The 19597-nt window shown below is 33.7% G+C and overlaps 1 protein-coding gene across 1 annotated transcript in view; it reads right to left on the bottom strand.

Annotated features, from left to right (window-relative positions):
* The window catches only part of LOC105618890 (irregular chiasm C-roughest protein), a 238432-nt gene extending 219117 nt beyond the window's left edge, over positions 1-19315 (bottom strand). The window contains exons 1-2 of the mRNA XM_012200421.1: positions 19297-19315; positions 17842-17877 (exon numbers count right to left, since the gene is read on the bottom strand). Coding sequence (XP_012055811.1) covers positions 17842-17877; positions 19297-19315 — 55 coding nt within the window. The remainder of the gene's footprint in view (positions 1-17841; positions 17878-19296) is intronic.
* Positions 19316-19597: the final 282 nt, after the last annotated feature.

Here is a 19597-nt window from a genome sequence, read left to right as displayed (position 1 = left end):
ATTTCTTGTCTTTCTTGTCTCTCTCTCTCTCTCTCTCTCTCTCTCTCTCTCTCCCCTCTCTCCTCTTCTCTCCCTCTCTCCTCTCTCTTCCTCTCTTTCTGTCTATCTGTCTATCTATCTATCTATCTTTCTCTCTTTTGCTTCTCGTTTTCATGTTTTGACATATCTGAATTTATCGAATAACGGGAAAAATGATTAATGGTTGATATTTTATCCCACAGTCTCCTCTATGCCTTTTTGTATCATGTTAGAAGAAAGCGCGTTTCAAAACGATTATAAAAGTAAATTCTCAAAGGAATTTGTCTGTTTTAAGAACTGAAAAAGCATATTACCAACGTCTATCTCGATGCAATATACGTACTTTTTTTCGTAATAAACAAAGCACATAATTGCACAATTATTAAAAAATCAGTAAATATTAATCATAAACTACTATCAGTTAATTATAAACAAACTATTGCGCGCGCCTCTTACATTACAGATCTTTTATAACAGATAATCTTTAATCCTCTCATCCCTCTATTAGAGGAATCAATAAATACAATAAGACAGATAAAAGAGAAACATTTTTTATCTCTCCCTTTTCTTTTCCACTTTTTTTCTACACGCAGAATTGGTTTTGATTATGGCGAAAAAAACTGCGAAGTCAATACAATATCATAATAAATTAGAATATTGTTTGTTATTTAGCCGATCGCCATTTACAAACAATATAATGCACGTGGGTACGATATGCGCTGGAATATTACATTTGCGACCCATATTCCGCACGTTTAAGCGCAGCTGCGTTAACGGAATTTAAAATAGCAGCCGACTTTGCTGTAATGCCAATGCTTGAATGTTTAACGTACATCCCGCGCTGAACATGATATTTAAATATCACGGCATACTAATTATAGATTAATATTATATCGATATCGGCGTAACGCTCTTTGAAGACATAATGGAAAGCACTATGTGATTGCCACTTTTCACTTGTTTGTCTATTGGCACCGCGCTGAGTAATTGACAATGGCCGATGAAATAAACGGCAATATATTGTGAATAAATAATCAACCTGATCGCGATACATCCAATACTCGACGTGAGTCCAAAGTGATTTCAATGCGTTGTTTTTACCGATAAACATCCGCCTTTCATTTGAAAAGTTCATTCAAGGCATAAAACATGATTTTTCCGGATCTCAAGTTAATTCATTTTGCAATAGATTTATAAAAAAACAAAGGAATATTAAAAGGAACAAAAAACGTACTTTTTTATTATAAACATTAATCATAAACATATGAATATAATTATTATTATTTCGTAAAATATATGATAATTTCTATCAATATAAGTCAACTTTTTGTATATTATACAAATTACGAGAGCTAAAATGTGTTGTCGAAAACTGTGATTCCGTCATTGACAAATAAATTGAACGTTAATCCGTCGCTCATAAGTGAAGCAAGGCTTCCTCCGACAAGGCTTTTATAACGCGATGGTCTGTTCTGCGTAATTTCCTCGTAATTGCCAAAACAATCCCGAAACAACTCTCATTAAAACTGCCTCCGGCTAAAGCAGGACCCAACGCGACGCTTTGAAGATGCGGAAACGGCGGGACGCCGCGCGTCGCGCCGCACCGGAATACGTTGCAGAAAGTCACGATCAAAATTGTCGCGATAACCGCCGGTAACTTGCGGAAACATCTCAATTTAAATGTATGTGCAGTGAAACATCGAGTCGAGACCAAATCAAATTTTAGTGCATACTAAGCGATGTCGCGCGCGATAATTAACATTGGAATTGTCGATCTCATTATGACTAGAATTCTATTATTTCGAATCTGGATAATTGATTGAATCTTTAATTGTATTTGACGAATAATTATGAATAAATAACGAATGGAATCGGACATCGAAGTAATTATTGTTAAAAACGTTAGTAGTGAAACACTTGACATTATCAGAGAAATTCTGGAAACGTGTTCAGTGAAATGAATAAATTGAATTCGGCGTTTAATACTTCAGTAATCAGATAATTTGAAATGCAACCATTACAATGGCGCCAAATTTACTCTCAATATATGTATGCATTGTTTATATTATTTATAAAGTAAATAATATAACCTTTACAATCCTAAAATGTTCTCTTTCACAATTATTTCTCCATTTTCTAGAATAAAAATGCATCTTATAAAATATATATTTCTCACTCACTCTCACCCGCTCTCTCTCCCCCTCCATCCCTCCTCCCTTTTTCTTTCTCTTTTCTCTATTATCTTTTTATATTTTGTAAATTTCAAAATATTATATCTAAATATTATATTTTAAAAATATGCACTGAGAAAAAAATGCTGTTAATTCAATTAAAATCTATATACGAGTTATTACATAATTAATTCATGTACATTTTTATTGATATAAAGGCCTTGATTATTGAAATAATAATTTATGTCGTCAATAAAAATATACATGAATTAATCATTTATGTTAGTGATAGCCCGTAATATAGACTTTAATTGAATCAACAGCATTTTTTTCTCAGTGTTTTAAAAATTATGAGAATCTAAATATAATTCTAAAGTAACCAATCTAATTAACGTTTTTGGTGACAACTTGTTAGCGAGCCAGAATAATAATCGTTTTCCAATGAAATTGCTCGGAGACACGAAAATGTTAATTCAAAATTCAATTGAACGCCTCTCTATAAATAGCAAGCTATATATTCACATTTCAGAGCTTAGCTGCGATAAGAGACTGGCACACAATAAAATCGAACGAAATATGCTGACGGCATAATTTCGTGTCACAATAAAATATCGCAGCTAGAATCAGTGTCGAACGTCGACACATCCTGCCATTATCCATTATATGAGATGATTAATCAATAGCACTTGCATAAATTTTCATATCACGGAAATAAATTCTACGTAACGTCGTTACATTTTTATTACGTATTTCGAATTATCATTTGCTCATACTCGTATTTATTGCACGATTCATGTAATTCAATCTTTTCGTGCAATTCGACGTTCACATTATAGCTTCGTTAAAAATATGCAAATAAGGCTCGATTATAAAATGAAAAGTTACATTACGAAGCATTAAATTATGATTGCGCATTGTTAAACATCTGGTTAATTAGCGGAAACATGCGGTAATATTATTGATTTCATAAATTCCATCATGATATGTATTATGTCATTATATTATTTGTTATTGATTTCATCAATTGTCCATATTGTACATAATATGTAATTTTATCATTATAGTAAAGACAATCATTTATGTGATTATTTGTTTTGTTAGTTTCTATCTCACAATTACTACAAAAACACTCTAATTACATAGTTTTTAGACTAATGAATCTCAAAACGAATAGCTTAACTACTTCTATTTTCGTTGCTCATTAAACAACGCTGCTTGTTTTCTCGAATGCTCGCAACATACTTGAAAGATTCGATGAAAACCCCTCTCGTTCAGATAATCTATTTCTGCCGCTTGTTTTCTATTTTCTATGCGTCGTTTCGATGAAATTTAGATCGAAGAGGTGAGATCAGAAGTACGATTTCTCGCTGCAATTCCACTTCGCAACGATTCTAGTAGATTGTTAAAAAAATTTCGATATTAGCCGATTTCAATAGGTTAACAACGATGAAATTATCAATTTAGGTGCACAAAAGTCCGAAAATAAGATCTCCTGAAACGAGAACTCATCTTGGCACTTTATTGGTCATTGTATGGCGTATAAAGCAGAAAATAATTCGAGAGGAAAAATCATCTCTTGCGATGTCGGGAAATCACGAAAGCATATGAGTGACAGATGGAATCTATTTTTATTAGATAAGGTAACGATCAAACTGAAGAAAATATCGACCTGTTACAAACGCGGAGTTTTAATTAATATAACATAATTTTTACATTAATAAAGAGTTTGTAACATTCATGTCTCAATATTTATGTTACATGCGTCTCTTTAAAAAAGATATTGATATATCTTTTTTAAAGACACTCTCGTAACTGAATATTAGAATCACTGATTTCCTTCTTTAACAAAGGGACATATGTGTGTACAGAATAATAATAATAATGTAAAATTCTTATATAAATAAATGAAATAATATTCGGTTTTATATCAAGCAACATAGTAATTAATGACTGTTATATTCCTGAATTAGGAAATAATTCAAAAAACGTTAAATTTTTTGTTGAAATAAGAATTCACTTTATTAGTTCTCTCGAGCTTTCCGAGAATGCGACATTAATGTCACGATTTAATAATGATTTGACAGAAGTTGAAAGGACTCGTTCAACACAAGGCATTAATTCAATTGTAAAAAAAGAGAAGATGGTAAAGCGGTGATAATATTGACAGCTAGTAGTACTTTCACGCCTGGAAAACACAGAATCAAGTCTTTACGACCTCATTTCAAAAACAATTGCACTCAGTGCTATTTAATCTCGAAACATAGTATAGTTATTGTTGGTCGATATCTCTCGGTCACAATTAAACGCAAAATAACAAAATCGTTTCACATAAATCTATTTATCAAGCATACTTAATATACTTCTTCATTCATGTGTTTTTAAAGAGACACAAAAAAATTATATAATTATACTTTTTAAAAATAAAGAATTGATAAGAAATAATATAACAAAGTTTAATGGAGTTACAAATAAAACATTTTAACAATATTAAATAATTTCGAACAATTATCGTAATATCCATAAAACAAAATAGTCAAAAACAGTCAATTATAAAAGTTCATTCAAATCGTTTATAAATAATAAAATCTATTTTTTAACAGACTACCATATCGTGAAACTCTCAACCAAGATATAATTTGATACGATCATGAATTTAAGAACGTTCTTTCTACCTCAAACGTATTTCAACATCCATAAATTCAGTTATATTTCAGCATGACAGCAAAAATCCCAATGCACAAATCGTGAAATTATAGAAGACTAATAAGATTATCGGAAACCCTCGAAATGACGGAATTTCCGCTTTCATAATATCTACTGCAATATTTGCGTATCTATCTCTACCGTTCAAAGAGAGATTAAGAGATTGTCTGAAGGCAAAAGAGAATATTTTCATGCTCGTGCAGTAAGAACGACCAAAACCGGAAGCGTTATAACGAAAGAAACGAGGATTAGAGAGGCGAAAGGAAACGACGACGGTGGCTAAAATGTCCGTCTGGAATTGTCTGAAAAAGCGACGACAAGAGGCGCTCTCTTGCCAGACCAATTACCCTCTTTTCTATCACAATTCTCTTTCTTTCTCCTTACTCCTTACTTCACCCTCTAGCTCCTTAGATCGCACCCTCCGTGTCGCAACTCTCATCCTTACGACAGAAATTTCGCTCCTATTCAGTCTTAGCCGCAGAATAAGGGATAAGTACGAAAATCTTCGCCTGCCTCTCGACCTTCTTAGCCCTTCGCGTGCCTCGTTTTTTTTCTCTCTCTTCATAGCTCTACATTTTCGCCATCGACAAATTGACTCGAGTAGTCCGCAGCCACTCTCAAGATAGCCGTTAATCGATAAATGTAGCGCGAAATCGAAATAAAACCTTCAGACCGTCTCTCTAAAGTACGTTGGACATGACCGAGCGAGATATTTAACGGCGACGTCCGCGTTCGCGAAAAACATCCATGTGCACTTAATTTCAGAGGATCATTAATGTCAAGGTGTATTGTACTATAGCTGCAAATGGTGTAAGAAATGGTATTAAAGAGCTAATCAATCTTTAATTTCTATAAAACATGAAATTTTTTATCCAATTTTTTATAAAGATTAATACGTCCGATAATTCTTTGTTTAGATATTAAATTAGCCTGTGTGTTATTTCCAATATTTATCAAAATAACAAATATTGTTAAAATTATCAGCGAACGATATCCCTGGCAATAAATACGAACGAGCTTTTTCTCATATTCTAAGCACGTCTAACAATATATATCATGTGTAATTGCGAACGTGTATTGGAATTCCTTGAATATATGCCAGTAGCAGAATAAGCGAGTAAAATATAACATGTATGTTACAGAATATTCTGTGACTATCGTCAGCCCTTTTATCCATGGATCCTTTGACTCATTTGCAATAAATTTTTCTTGATCAAAAGCTTTAGATTGGACGTAATTTCTTTGAAACTGTACGATGATTTAAATTAAAATTTTATTGTATATATATATATATACATAGAGATGTCCTTCGAACATAAAAAAATTATTCAATTCGATATTTCATGAAGAACAAATTAATTCCAGAAATTACTTAAAAAGAAATATGGAATTTATATTTTTTAAAATCATCCTAAATCGAATTAATAATTTTTCACATGATGCAAGTTGGCATACCATACGTTAAAGTTATTACGTATTCCAGAAACTGGGCGATAAACTTTTAATTCCGTATGATGCACGCCTACTCTCGTTTCGTGCGGCAAATCGATAACGAGAGTGAAATTGAAATCGTTCGCCATGGTACGACCCGCGTTTCACCCATCGGCAAGATCGAATAAAGTTCAGCGATTCAATATCCGTCGATTTGCGCGTTGCATGTCAATAACAGGTGAGCCTATGAGCCAATGAAGAAATTATTCAGTTCCGAATATCAGAGTGTGTGTATCACTCTCGCATAATAACCAACCATAATCGCAAATGGTATAATAACATGACGCCGCCAGCATAAATTGCAATAACATGAATCGAACACTAAATATCACAAATGCAATAAACATACGTGAACACTAACTGAGTAGATAATAACGCTTAACAATCCAAATTAGAATAATTTCGCGAGTAAAGCCTCGAGTCGCGCAATTATGAATCACAAAACAATAAGGTGGAGACCATTTGTCTTAAAATAAAAATTAAAAGAGAAACATTAGAGATCCCATTCTTGTTCTCTCGTAAAACCGTTTGTTTTCGCGCGCGCATTTCATTTTCGTTATTTTTAACTCAAATAGGGATCAGTCTGACGCGTTCGTCGCCCGAACGTGCCACAACCCGATTTTCCGAGCGCAATTAAAATCACCGATGTCGGAAACTTCGCGCACACGACACGCGATACAAAATGCCACGCTGCCGATGGCGATAGTAAACCGTCGGTGGCCCAGTTCGCCCCCGCAGCCAATTAGCTCGACACACCCCCGCGGCTGTATTCAAGACCTAGCCTTACGAATTCCGGCTGTAGCAAATTGCGACTCGCAATTCCCGGTAACTCTGGCACGTGTATTACGCATATGTGCCCGTGTGCATGAGCGCACTTGTAGTTCCCTCTTGTCCCGTTGCCATTGACAAACAACATCGCTTGGCGATGCATTAAAGGTTGGACGGTTCTGTAGTTTGTCCGTAGCGTCTATAGATGTACGACTGTGGTTGCGTTGTTTGCATGGTCGAGATAATGATACGAGCATTCGAGAATCGGTATTCCGCTGCGCGCTATCGTTGAAGAGGAAACACCACGCATATTCATGTTGAGAGGAAATTCTTATTAGAATATAAATTTTAATATGACCCTCAATTTTCAAATTAAATCTTTTTAATTTTAATCCTTACTATACAAGAGTCACTAGTGACCGAGCGACTCTTATTTGCAAAGTTTCCCATGTGCAAGTTTCTTTGAGTCTTTCGGTAATTATAAATTATACTATATTTTATTATTTTTCAAAATTATGTTTCAATATTTATTCTAGAAAGTAGAAAGTATATTGATGAATTTTTAGAGATTCTTTGAATCATTCTGAATAGACGAAAAAATTCGACGGATTCTAGTGATCCATGTATTGTAAGGGTTAACTTTCTTTTGTATTAAAATATATATATATATATATATATATAAAACTGTACATTATCTCGTAAAGTTATTTATTACCTGCAGAGAACACAAATTAACAGCAACATTATATCAATATTATAATTTCTCACTCAACAATATAAATGTATTAATATAACACAAGTTGTACATAATAGTTACAGTGTTGAGTAGGAATTATAACATTACTATAATATTACTATATTAATTTATGTTTCACGGGTATTTGATACAATGACAATCCTAAATGTGGACACCTATCACCAGGGAGAGATATTTCGTAGAAAATTTGCATATAAAGAACAGTAGCAAAATCGGAGTAATCTCAAACGCATCAAAGCGCGAATGAAGACGTAAAAGCGACATTGAGTTGGTACATATCAAAGTTATCAGTAGTTCTGACGAAAGCTCGATTTCCCGACTAGTGAACTTGTCTGGTGCACGATTATGCGGTAAAATAATCGTTTTGGACTCCACCCCTGACTATGTTAACTCGCTGTATTCATCTAGTTTCGCCCTTATTTCTGGCCGATTTCATTCCATTGTACATCTCCGTTCTCCCACATTCCCATCCGGTTCTCGGTCTACGATCCATCACCATAACAGTTTTCTCGTACTGGGAGAAAACGTGAGAGGCGACCCATTGTACGGTTTGCTCGGAAGTTGAAAATAATAAATTGTCTCCATTAAGCGACCGACTGTCCATGTTCGTTCTCATAGTTGGACCAGCTGGACGCGATTTCACCGTATCACGTAGGTACCGTCTCTCTAATTGCAAATTTCGAGTCGTTGTCGTCGCCGATGACTCGCGTCTATCTCGCCAACGAATCGCTTACGGAGGAACGAATGTCATGTCGGAATCCAGAAATTATTCGACGCAATTAATCGTGACAAAGGAGAGAAAAGTAGGGGAATAAAACGAGGATTTAGTGAGGACTCGAGCTTTTCTGGAGGTTTCGAACGCCCTCGGGATAAAAGTCGAAGTGGAATTCCGCGCGAAGTGCTGTCTACTTTCAGCCTCGAGCGTGCGCGCACCTGTCGAATGTGACGAAGGAATCCACTCGGTGGTACAAAGAAGTTCTCTGATCTATCGAGAGCCCCGGTGGGTGCTCGAACTCGCTTTCCTTCTTGTTGTCCGCCCTTTGAGAAAATCTCGCGAGTTTTTGTGCGATAAGATGTATAAGAGATCGATCCACGAGATGAGATTCTCACGTTGTAAAAATAGACTCGCACGAAACAATTCAATTTAAATTACCAAACCATTTACACGGGTTATTTTTACAAGCGAGGTATTTGAAGATATTAAAATTTGAACTAAACTCGAAGCCTGCTTATGCTTGCAAGCTCATTAAGTTTTTCTTTATCATCAAGTTTCTTCTTGTTTCATTGACTGATTTTTGTCTTACACGAAGTGCAATGCAGTTAAGCACGTCGTAATGAAAGAAAGAAAAAAGAAGAGATGTGTGAAATGTATGTGTAAAAATGTAATAGATACACGTAACCTCTGCCGTTGACAAAATTATCGTTCGTCTGTGTATGCCGACGCATTCGCTTCACGTCTTGCCACGCTTTCGCAGTAACTTAATAAACGTTAAAAGCAAAACGGTCCCCGTAAACTGTAGAAACAAAGATAAGTGTATTAAACGGATTTCAAGTGCTTTCCGTTGCTGCGGCAACAAAGATAAAGTGCATTAAACGGATTTCGCTTCGATGTTGGAGACGATGACGAGCCACTTTGTTAATTGAGTTTCACCCCTACGGTCCCAGGAAATACTTTGTCGGTCCGGTATTAAATAGCGCGAGTTGCATTACTGACGAGTATCGACGGTACTTGCGCTGTTGGGGAAAGAAGAGTGCACGAAAGGCTGACTTATGCCTTTAGGAATACTGCAACCAACGAACGGAGGCAATCCTCAAAGCTTTTCAATCCGCGTTTGTTTGCCTTTAGTCTAATCAAAAATCTTGAAAGCATCATAAATTCATTTTTTTTTTTTGAAAATTGTAAAAATTAATGTTACTGGTTGGGTGCTTTCGTAGAATTGTTTAAAAGAAAACGAGCGTAAAAATGGGAGGAGATTTATCCGTAACCCAATTTAAAATGTCTATCAAGAAGGAGCGGAAACAAGAGGTAATTAAGTCACGAAACAAACGAAAGAAAGCGCAAATAAAACTACGAAACTGCATTAATTCCACTTTAATGCCTAGCTAAGTTAACTGGTTCCTGTAATTGTTTTTATAATGTGTAATCTGTTTTTCCGTAAGAATAGCATCATAAAAATTGTAACATCATTATTATTAATTTGTACAACGTTTCTTACTTCTTCAGATTTATTCAGATATGAATAACCTTTAGTTTCATTCAACGCCCATCAACTACAATCAATATTCATTTTTCATATTCTTTTCACTATTCTGTTTCATTTTGACAAAAATTAAAAGTCTCTAATAAAATCCTTTTCATAAAAAAAAGCTTTAAAGATATCTTTTGAAAAATATTAAACATCAACATAACACTGTATGACTTTTCTATTCAAAATTTTTAATCGGCGCTGTCGCGTCGATTTAAGATGAATTTAGACTTATAATTTCCGTTATAAAATTTAGATCGAAGTGCAGGCGTTCAGCCGAATGGCGCCGTCTAACATCTGGTACTGACGATACTTGCTCGAGCGAATTAGCGTAGAATGCGTCTCAGTGAGAAGCAAGTTCGCGCGCTTTCCTCGCCTCGTTATCGCTCTTCAACAGATCCACGCCGCAGAACTTTGCAGATCTACATGAGAATAATAATAGTAGCGCACCACGTTCTTCCACGTTTATCTCGAACTAAATTTCTGCATCTCCCGCTACTTGCGACGCTAATACAACACGTTCTTTGTACGATACTTCAATCGCAATAAGATTATACCAAGTCTCTAAAAGTCTCTTCACATCTATTTTCTGTATTAGATATTTAAATGCGTGATTAAAACTTTTTAAATTGCAAGAAATTGTGTCACATGAAAAATTGCAAAATTACTTTTAAATTATGAGTTAAGAATGAAGAAAATAAAAATTATTTACCGGCACACCACACATTGTGATTACTTTTATAATAAATTTATATGAAATTGTTACAATGTAGTTCAATATCATTTTTTACTTTATTAACTTTCGATATCAACCTCTAATGGAATTTTTTGATCAAAAAATAACAAAAACATAAGTTGATGCGACACTGTGTTGTAATAAAACAACTACAACGTAGTTATTAAAATTGAACAGCATCCTGCAACCGAAAGTTAAATCTGATTCTATGATTAAATGTCAAAAAAATATATATATAAACCGATTACGCAAGATCTAAAATTTGCATGAGCATCTGTTGTGTCGCAATTGATCGGTACATGATGAATCGCTGAAAGTAATCCAGCAGTTTTTATCCTGCATCCCATTTACCGCGGCAATTCATACAAAAGAGAAACTCGCGCCTCTCGCGCTCTCGCCCTCACGGCTACTCTTTGATGTATACTCTACGGTTCGTTGAATTCGTTTCATTTCTATCTCGTTTATTTCGTCTCGATGTGTATTTTTTTTTTTTCGTTTCCACATCGTGCCGTTTCGAAACGACGTGGACCAGCGAGAAGGATAGAGTACGCCTGACATCTACGCAGCGCGCATTTTGATACGAATGCAATCTCGTGTCAATCCTAACCCTCCCATCCTCCCTTACTCGGAGAACGCATGAGCACGCGTTAGGGAGGACACGGTCAACGTAATGCCATAAATATTAATTCGCGCGATACACATCAACGCCGAGAGATATGGAACGTGATTTACCGGAAGCGATAGTTTATGGCAGCGGCACGACACGATCGCTTGCGACGCACCAAGGCCCAATCCAGATCATCATCACAGGTGGTGACTCCCTGGATATTCATTTTGCATTACACATTTTCATATTCCGCATACATAAAACGAAATTAATACTAACCATTTACTCATATATTTATAAGTAGTTCTGATTGAGATACGTCAAACTTTTCTACATATTCAAATGTCCATTTAGACAAGTTCTATCACTTGCAGCTTTTAAAATAGTGAAATATTTCGATTTATCATACAACGAACTCGTGGCAATTTTCTATTAGAGAAATTTCCAAGTGATTATTCCTACTGCACGAATATGTGTATTAAGAAACTTCTGATGATTTAGAGAAATTCCATTTGCATTATACTCCGCCATTTTGGAGACTGGATTCGAAATTTGCTGTGTATATCGTAGGAATATCCGCCAGCTGATTAAACCAAGCCGACCGCGTCTCTCGGGAGACGGCTTCGAGATCCCATAAAGCCGCTTCTACACCTTCCGGGCGTTCATTATGTGAATTGATACGGGTTTCCGAAACCATCGAGATGTTAGTCGAAGAGGTTTGATTAAACAGAAAGCGAGGAACATCGTTATTCCGTAGCTATACGAAGCGCGATACGATGCTTCGTATCCGTATTAAAAGGAAGAGAAGAAGATCTTCGTAAAGAGAAAAAAAAAGATGAAAGAGAAGAAAGAAGCTGAGGAAATTCGAAATGAATATAGTATCAGCCATTGCCAGATCTTACGATTTCTGGTTAAAAAGGAAAGCTGTTGCAACATCTTGACTGGAAGTATTATTGCCAATCTCAGCATTATAAAGAAAGAAATTATACATATATAATAAAAAAGAATAAACGATGTATATGTAGAATATGTATTTAACAGCAATTAAGGATTACTGTTAAATAAATAACCAAAACGAAAAAATACTATCTTGAATGCGTTTAGAGATTGATCGTTTCGAATTTTCAAAGAAATTTTATTCTATAGCTGTATTGCTCTTTTATAAAATTCTGTACAGCACAAAATAATCAATTATTTTGAGCCCCTTGTCTTGCAAGATTTTATTACGCCTAAATTTAAATAAAATTTAGATATCTATTAAATAAAAGTAGAAGTAGTTAGAAGTATTCAAAATGAATAATGGAGAAAATTAAGCATTAGAAAGAGAGAGAGGAGGGGGAGGGGAGAGAGAAACAGATAGAGTGGAAAGTAAAATAGGGATAAAATGGGCATGGGACCACCGAACTAATCAGACTCAACCAATCCGAGTCGTTTCCCCGCGGAGAAGAGAAATGCTTCCTCCCAGCGGACAGGATAATTTAAACTTTCCCGCAAGCGGGAACGCCACGACGTGGTGTGACGCAGCACAGTGTGCGGCGTCGCGCCGTCAACGTATCTCGGTCACTCCGCTAAACAGAATTAGATACGAGGGATAGATTCAAACGTTACCCACCGTGAAAAGCGACTCGAGTCTCCTAGGTATACAACGCGCGAACACACGAAGGGAATCGTCAAAGGTCTTACGTGAAAATAGAATGTAGCTGAATAGCGTTATTAGGGCAATTCAAGTGAAGATCTCTGAGTTTTTCGCGACGACAGAAATTCGGCAGCTGTGAGAAACGTTAAATTCAACTTTTAAGAATAATGAAAATTCTCTTCTAAGAGTAAAATGGAAACATAACTTTTTATAAGTTTTTTTACATAGGCTAATATATGTTTGTACGAGTTCGCCTAAATTGACAAAAGAGCTGGAAAGTAATGCGTTACTTGTAATGTTGTTATCGTTATAATTACTTTTTTTAGTAACGAATGGATAACGACGATACATTTCTTTATTTGTTATTTACATTAATAACAACGCAGAAGCTTTTTTGGTAACAGAAATGAATAAAATCATTACTTTTATCGTTATTTTATACAATATATGTATAAAATGTGCACAAACAAATTTTAGAGGAAGATAATGTTATATTTGGCCATGTTGCAATTAACTACAACTATTAAAATTACTCTGGATCTCGTATTGAACTGACCAAGACAATTGGATACCACTCTAAAAAAGGAATTATAAAAATTCGGTGAAAAAGTAACATAATTGTAACAACTTTCCAAGTAATGCTAATGATAATAAGTTACTTTTTCGTATTAATAATAATTTTTGAGTATATATATTATAATTAACAATAACGATAACATGTTACTTTTAAAATAAATAATTTTTATAAAGTAATTTTGTCAATCCTGAATCACAATTACTATTAAAGTTTGCAGTAACTTTTTACATTATACGTGTAATGTGTTCCTATCAAACATATGATGAAAATCATTATATTGAACGTGATAAAACAAAGCGATAAAATGCATATAAATATTTAAAAGAGAGAATCAAATAAGAATAATTTAAAATAAGATTAATTTTTTCGCAAACCTTGCATCTTAAAATATATATAAAATTTTCGATTAACATCAAGAAAAACACGAATTTTTGAACAATTTTCAAGTGCACTCTCGTTGCAATTGTCACAAAACAATCGCAACTTTCACAAAGCGGCAAATATTGTTCAGTCTTAATTACAGCAAGATTGAATGTTCGCGTCAGAAATGAGTATGACATTTGCACACCTTGTGTCGCACATCCTGTTGTAGATACAAAACAACCTCAGTTGTAACGGTAATTACGTAGGAAGCTTCCGTCGCTGCTATTTAAATTAAACCATTCTACTGGCGAATGAATCGATCGCGCACTCGACAAGATTTATCTCTGCGTTTGGTGTTCACAGATATCATCTTACCGCGAATTTGAATAAAATATTACGTTGAAATGAAGTTTACGTCGCGAAAAAGATGAATTACGAATAAATACGAACGAGACAAAGGTTAAAAGCATTTTGCATATTTACAGACTAAATCGAATTAAGCCCGTTGCTAAGCCAATTAAAATGGAATACAAGGACATTTATTTTTCAAAGACGTATTATTTCTGTGCTTTTTAAGATGTCAGTATTTAGTGATATCTCAATTGTTCATGATCTAAAAAAATCACGTTTTTGGTGTACGTAATAAGTACTAAAATAATATTGATACATAGATACTCAACTTTCCGATATATTCTTCCAATATACACATATATATATATATATATATATATATATATACTACATATATATATATACTATACATATATATATATATATATATATATATATATATATATATATATTATACGAGAATGTTTCTTCTACTTGAAAAAAAGTTGAAATAATAAAAAAAGTTGAAATTTATTTCAAATTAAATTGTGAATTCAAAGAAATACGTAGTAATAGCAATTATAAAAATAGTAACTATACAAGTTTTATATGTAGAATTATTGTATATGTTGTGAATAAATTTATATAGATAAATAAATTATTTTATAGAGTTTCAATAATTACAAAATAAATTATTCAATTACATACATTATGCTGCTATATAAAACTAGTCATCTTTTTATTTAGTTGCCGTTATTACGTTTTTCTCTGAGTGCATGATATTTTAGTCTGAAATAAATAATTCTTTCATTTATAAGCAGAAGAAATATTTTCAATACTTACGTATATATTAGGTAGTTGAATATCTACATCAATATTTTTTGATACCTATACCTTTGCACATTATAGACACAATCTTTTATAGATTACTAACGATTGAAATAAAATCTCTTTCACTGAAATAATAAAATCTTTTTAAAGCAGGAATAATATATTCTAACAAAAATAAAAATATTTTTTTTCTTCTACGTTTGGAAAAAAAGACTAACATAATTTTATTATATGTATATCTTTTTTCTTATTCTATTAATAGCTACTTTATATATATATATATATATATACATATAATGAATATATGAATATAATCATCAATTCAAGTATTCTTACGTGCAGAGAGCTTCTCTCACACTCTACGAAATATCGAACGTTCAGTTAAGCTGAGTGTCTGATTCGTCAGACGTCGGCATCGCGATGACATCGCGACCGCGCAAATGAACGTGATAGCGGAACACTTCAGAAATGAACTAAAAATTCAACAGTGTCGTCGGAGAAGACGGGGGCAATTTAGCTTTCCACAAGAGAGCAAGAGCGATCCAAGTTCAAGAAATTTCCATCTTCCCCAGAACAGCTATACAGGGAAGATACGGTATGCGTGTCCTTTGACGAAAACATCCGTACGAGCCGCTGGTATAAAAGGATCCCTCTTTCCTCTTTCTCGTCGGTATTCCGTGCCGCTAACAGAATACATTACTTTTTAACGACTCGCGCCAGAGACGTTCTAGTCCTCTTCGATAAATAGCGAATTTCCAGCAACGCGAGTTCGCGGCTCGAGAAATCAGCGAAATAGCGTTATCGAGAACGAACGACAATGATGACTACGAATCGGTACGAACGATTCAATTTGAATAATGTCACGCGCTACATTACTATAGATTGCCGCTCATGAAAAATGTGTATAATAAAAAAGAAACATCTCTTGTCAATCATGTCATGATAAAATTCCATTTTGTTACCTGTTATTTTTAAACATGATTAAAAAGAATCATTACACTTTTTATCTTTCAGTAAATCCTTAGAACATATAAAATGATTATAATAACGTTTTAATAAAATTAATTCACTTTCATTGGTATATAATCATATCTATCGTGCATAAAGTGGCACGAACTTAATTATATATCTATGTGCGAAAGCTATAAATTAAATTCGTTTACGTTGAGTACAATTGCACAATCAGAAAAAAGGGAATAAAAATCGACAACTCGATTAATAGCAATCTGAATTAGGGTTGAAGTAGAGCGCGTGTTTACACGCGTGTGGACTCACTCAATTGTTTTCGTGAAAGAGTAATATGTCACGAATCCGAATAAAAATCAAACTGAAACTCATCGGAAATAATTCGCGTGCCGCCTATAACAATCGTGTATTTTTTAGCGTTATGAACACAGCACAGTCGAAAAATTGACGCGTTTTAACGACGAGTGGAGATAGCTTCGACTGCATCGAAACGAATACGCGAAAAGCCGCTAACACCCCGCTTCAATTTTCTTCTGTGAACCCCTGACTGACCATAAAACGCGAACGGCCGTTTGTACAGGCGTAATGTACCAATAAAGCACTCATAGCGCTTGTCACAAAATCCATAACATATTCTCTTCAAACGCGTCATTTTGTGCTGCAGCGTGCGATTGCAAAGCGTGATACTGCTTTTAAAGCGGATTCTGTGCGGAATTATGATGCAGAGAGAGAGAGAGAGAAATAGCTCAAAATACACAGTAGCGGCTATGCTATTCCCTAGTAGTTAGAAAATGTAATTAAAAGATTTGTATGATGTAGAATTGATGTTCAATTGCGAAATATGATGCACATGCCGCGATAAAATTACGAGAATCAAATTTAACAATGCTTTAATCACGCTTTAATATTTTTATTTTAGAGTCCTATGGTTCGCAAGTTAATGAAGTAACACACCAGCGTTTGTCCCACGTCGACCTGGGCCCGCAGAACGTGAATAGCTTACGCTAATTACGCTAATGAGCGCACCGAAATGTAGTACAAGCGATCATGAGTTTTAGCACTCGCGTTTAGTACGCGTGCTTTTAGTACTTCGTGCGGACGCATTTCCGAATTAAATTTTATGCCTATAGAGTTTGTTAAATCGAATCGATATCTGTATTCTTTATCGCGCACCGGATTACATACGCTTGATGTAACACACAGTCCACGCGCGCGGCGGTGTAAATCGCATGGTTACATGTTCAATCGGTGGCACGATAATCGTGATGAATAATAAACATTATTACGATAATAATTATGATAATATTATTATTTTACGTTAATACAGTGATAATAAATGTAATTAATATTGCAACGTAAGCATAATCCGTAGAACACAAATGATAGAAACATTCTTGATAAATGAAATAATAATATAATGTTTTATTATTCATTTTTTCCAAAAAATTCAATTCTTCGCTAATTTTCCGGAATTTGTATTTAAAATATTACAATATTAAGAATCATATTTAAATATTAAATATCAGAAAGCGCGATGCGAGTATCGTTCCAAGTCATATTAGTAGATATCCGAAGAAAGATATACTTTCGTTTTTATTGGTTATTTTATCTTAAAAAATAGATTAATTAAACGAAACTCACCTCCTCTCGGAGAATCCGTAGGTCGCTGTCTTAAACCTGCAACAGAAAAAGAATTTCTTTTAGTCTAATACACAATGAATTAGAAAGAAAATGATCATTTAACGCGTATATTATTTTCTTAATAATTAATATAGCAGAGAGGAGAAGAATAATATATAACAAAATTTAATAAATTACTTTGGATGTGTACACTATAGTATACCGCAAATTATAAAAATATAATTGTACCGATCACACAATTCTTCATTTCTTCACACAAATTAAATTCATTTTCGTAAAGAAAAGAAATATTAATATTAAAATATTAATATTAAATTTAACGTAACTTCAAAAAAACAATTTACAGGACAAAACAAAACAGGTTGGTTAACCGATAGGTATATATACCTAGTGTATATTGCGGTTTTACTTTGTAAATAGTCGCACTATCAATTTCGTACTCAGATAAAAAAAATATTTATTTTTGACGATACGAGAGATTTACGTTCACGAAATACTGTAATATAAATAACATATTCTATTTTTAAGTTAAATTATTGATTTCAATATATAAAAAAAAAGTTTATAGACTAGATTTATTTAAATACCAAAATTTCAAATCGATCCTTCATCGGCAATGTAAAATTTTTATCCTTTGTCTGCAACCTGAGTCTATAAACTTTAGATTTTTATATTATTCCAAATTGTATAAAGAGCTGAAAAAATTCTTATACATTTGTAGAAACTCCAAAAACGAGTTTTTATTATAGATATCATAGAAGTTGAATTGAATTTTATTTATTCTTTACTTATACTTTATTGAGAAATTTATCAACCAGAAATATAATCAAAAATCGACTGTGCAAAGTCCAATATTTCCTATAGAGGATCAATATGTATTCGAATCTAAAATACATATTTAAAAATAAAATTTATTAAAAAACATTATTTGTAAGAAACTAAAGAAAAAAACCAAAAATTATTTTTTTAATTCTCTGAAGGAGATTCGACAATCAATCTCCAAGCGGCCGGGCTTTTTTTTATCTGAAAAAGTGCACTTTTGGTACATATTCTCATATGAGTGTAGTTCAATGAATGATCAACTGTGATGTGTCGGTCATGGAGTGACATCATATGGTGCCGGCTATCGGTAGTTCTGAAAAATTTTTTTCTTTTTAAATCAGGAAATATGGGTACTTGAAGGTTTTCGAGATCGCTAAAAACTTTTCTGACCATCCTAGGCTCTGAAAAATCTCATATAAATCAGAAATCAACATTTACCTAATTTTTCACCTAATTTTACGTAGTTAAATTCGATAAAATAAAACGACTTCCGCTTAGCATTATCCAACGCTAATGGCGTTGACGGGAACGCCTTTTTTAATCATGCCATCTATGTATGGGTTTTCAACTATCTATAGGTTCAATGTAATTGCTTTTTTCTCTTGCTATGACATAAAATGTTATACAACTTACCACCTATTCTGATATACATTGTAAATATATACAATATTATAAATATATATATATATATATATATATATATCATATATACATAATATACAGAATGGTACCATATATATTATATATTTAAATACATTTTATATAATCAAAATGGATGACACCATACAATACCATCCCGGCCGCCTGGAGGTTAAACGATATTTGCAACACAATATATACGTGTATTCTGTAATATTAACGTTTTTAGCTGAAGCAAATAGAATAACAAAGTTTGTTTGAGATGTCTCAAGATTGCTCCCATGACCAGTACGTT

Source organism: Atta cephalotes (assembly GCF_000143395.1).
Source record: "Atta cephalotes unplaced genomic scaffold scaffold00018, whole genome shotgun sequence".
NCBI lineage: Eukaryota > Metazoa > Arthropoda > Insecta > Hymenoptera > Formicidae > Atta > Atta cephalotes.
The sequence above is the reverse complement of the archived record's forward strand: the minus strand, read 5'-3'. Positions and strand labels throughout refer to the sequence as shown.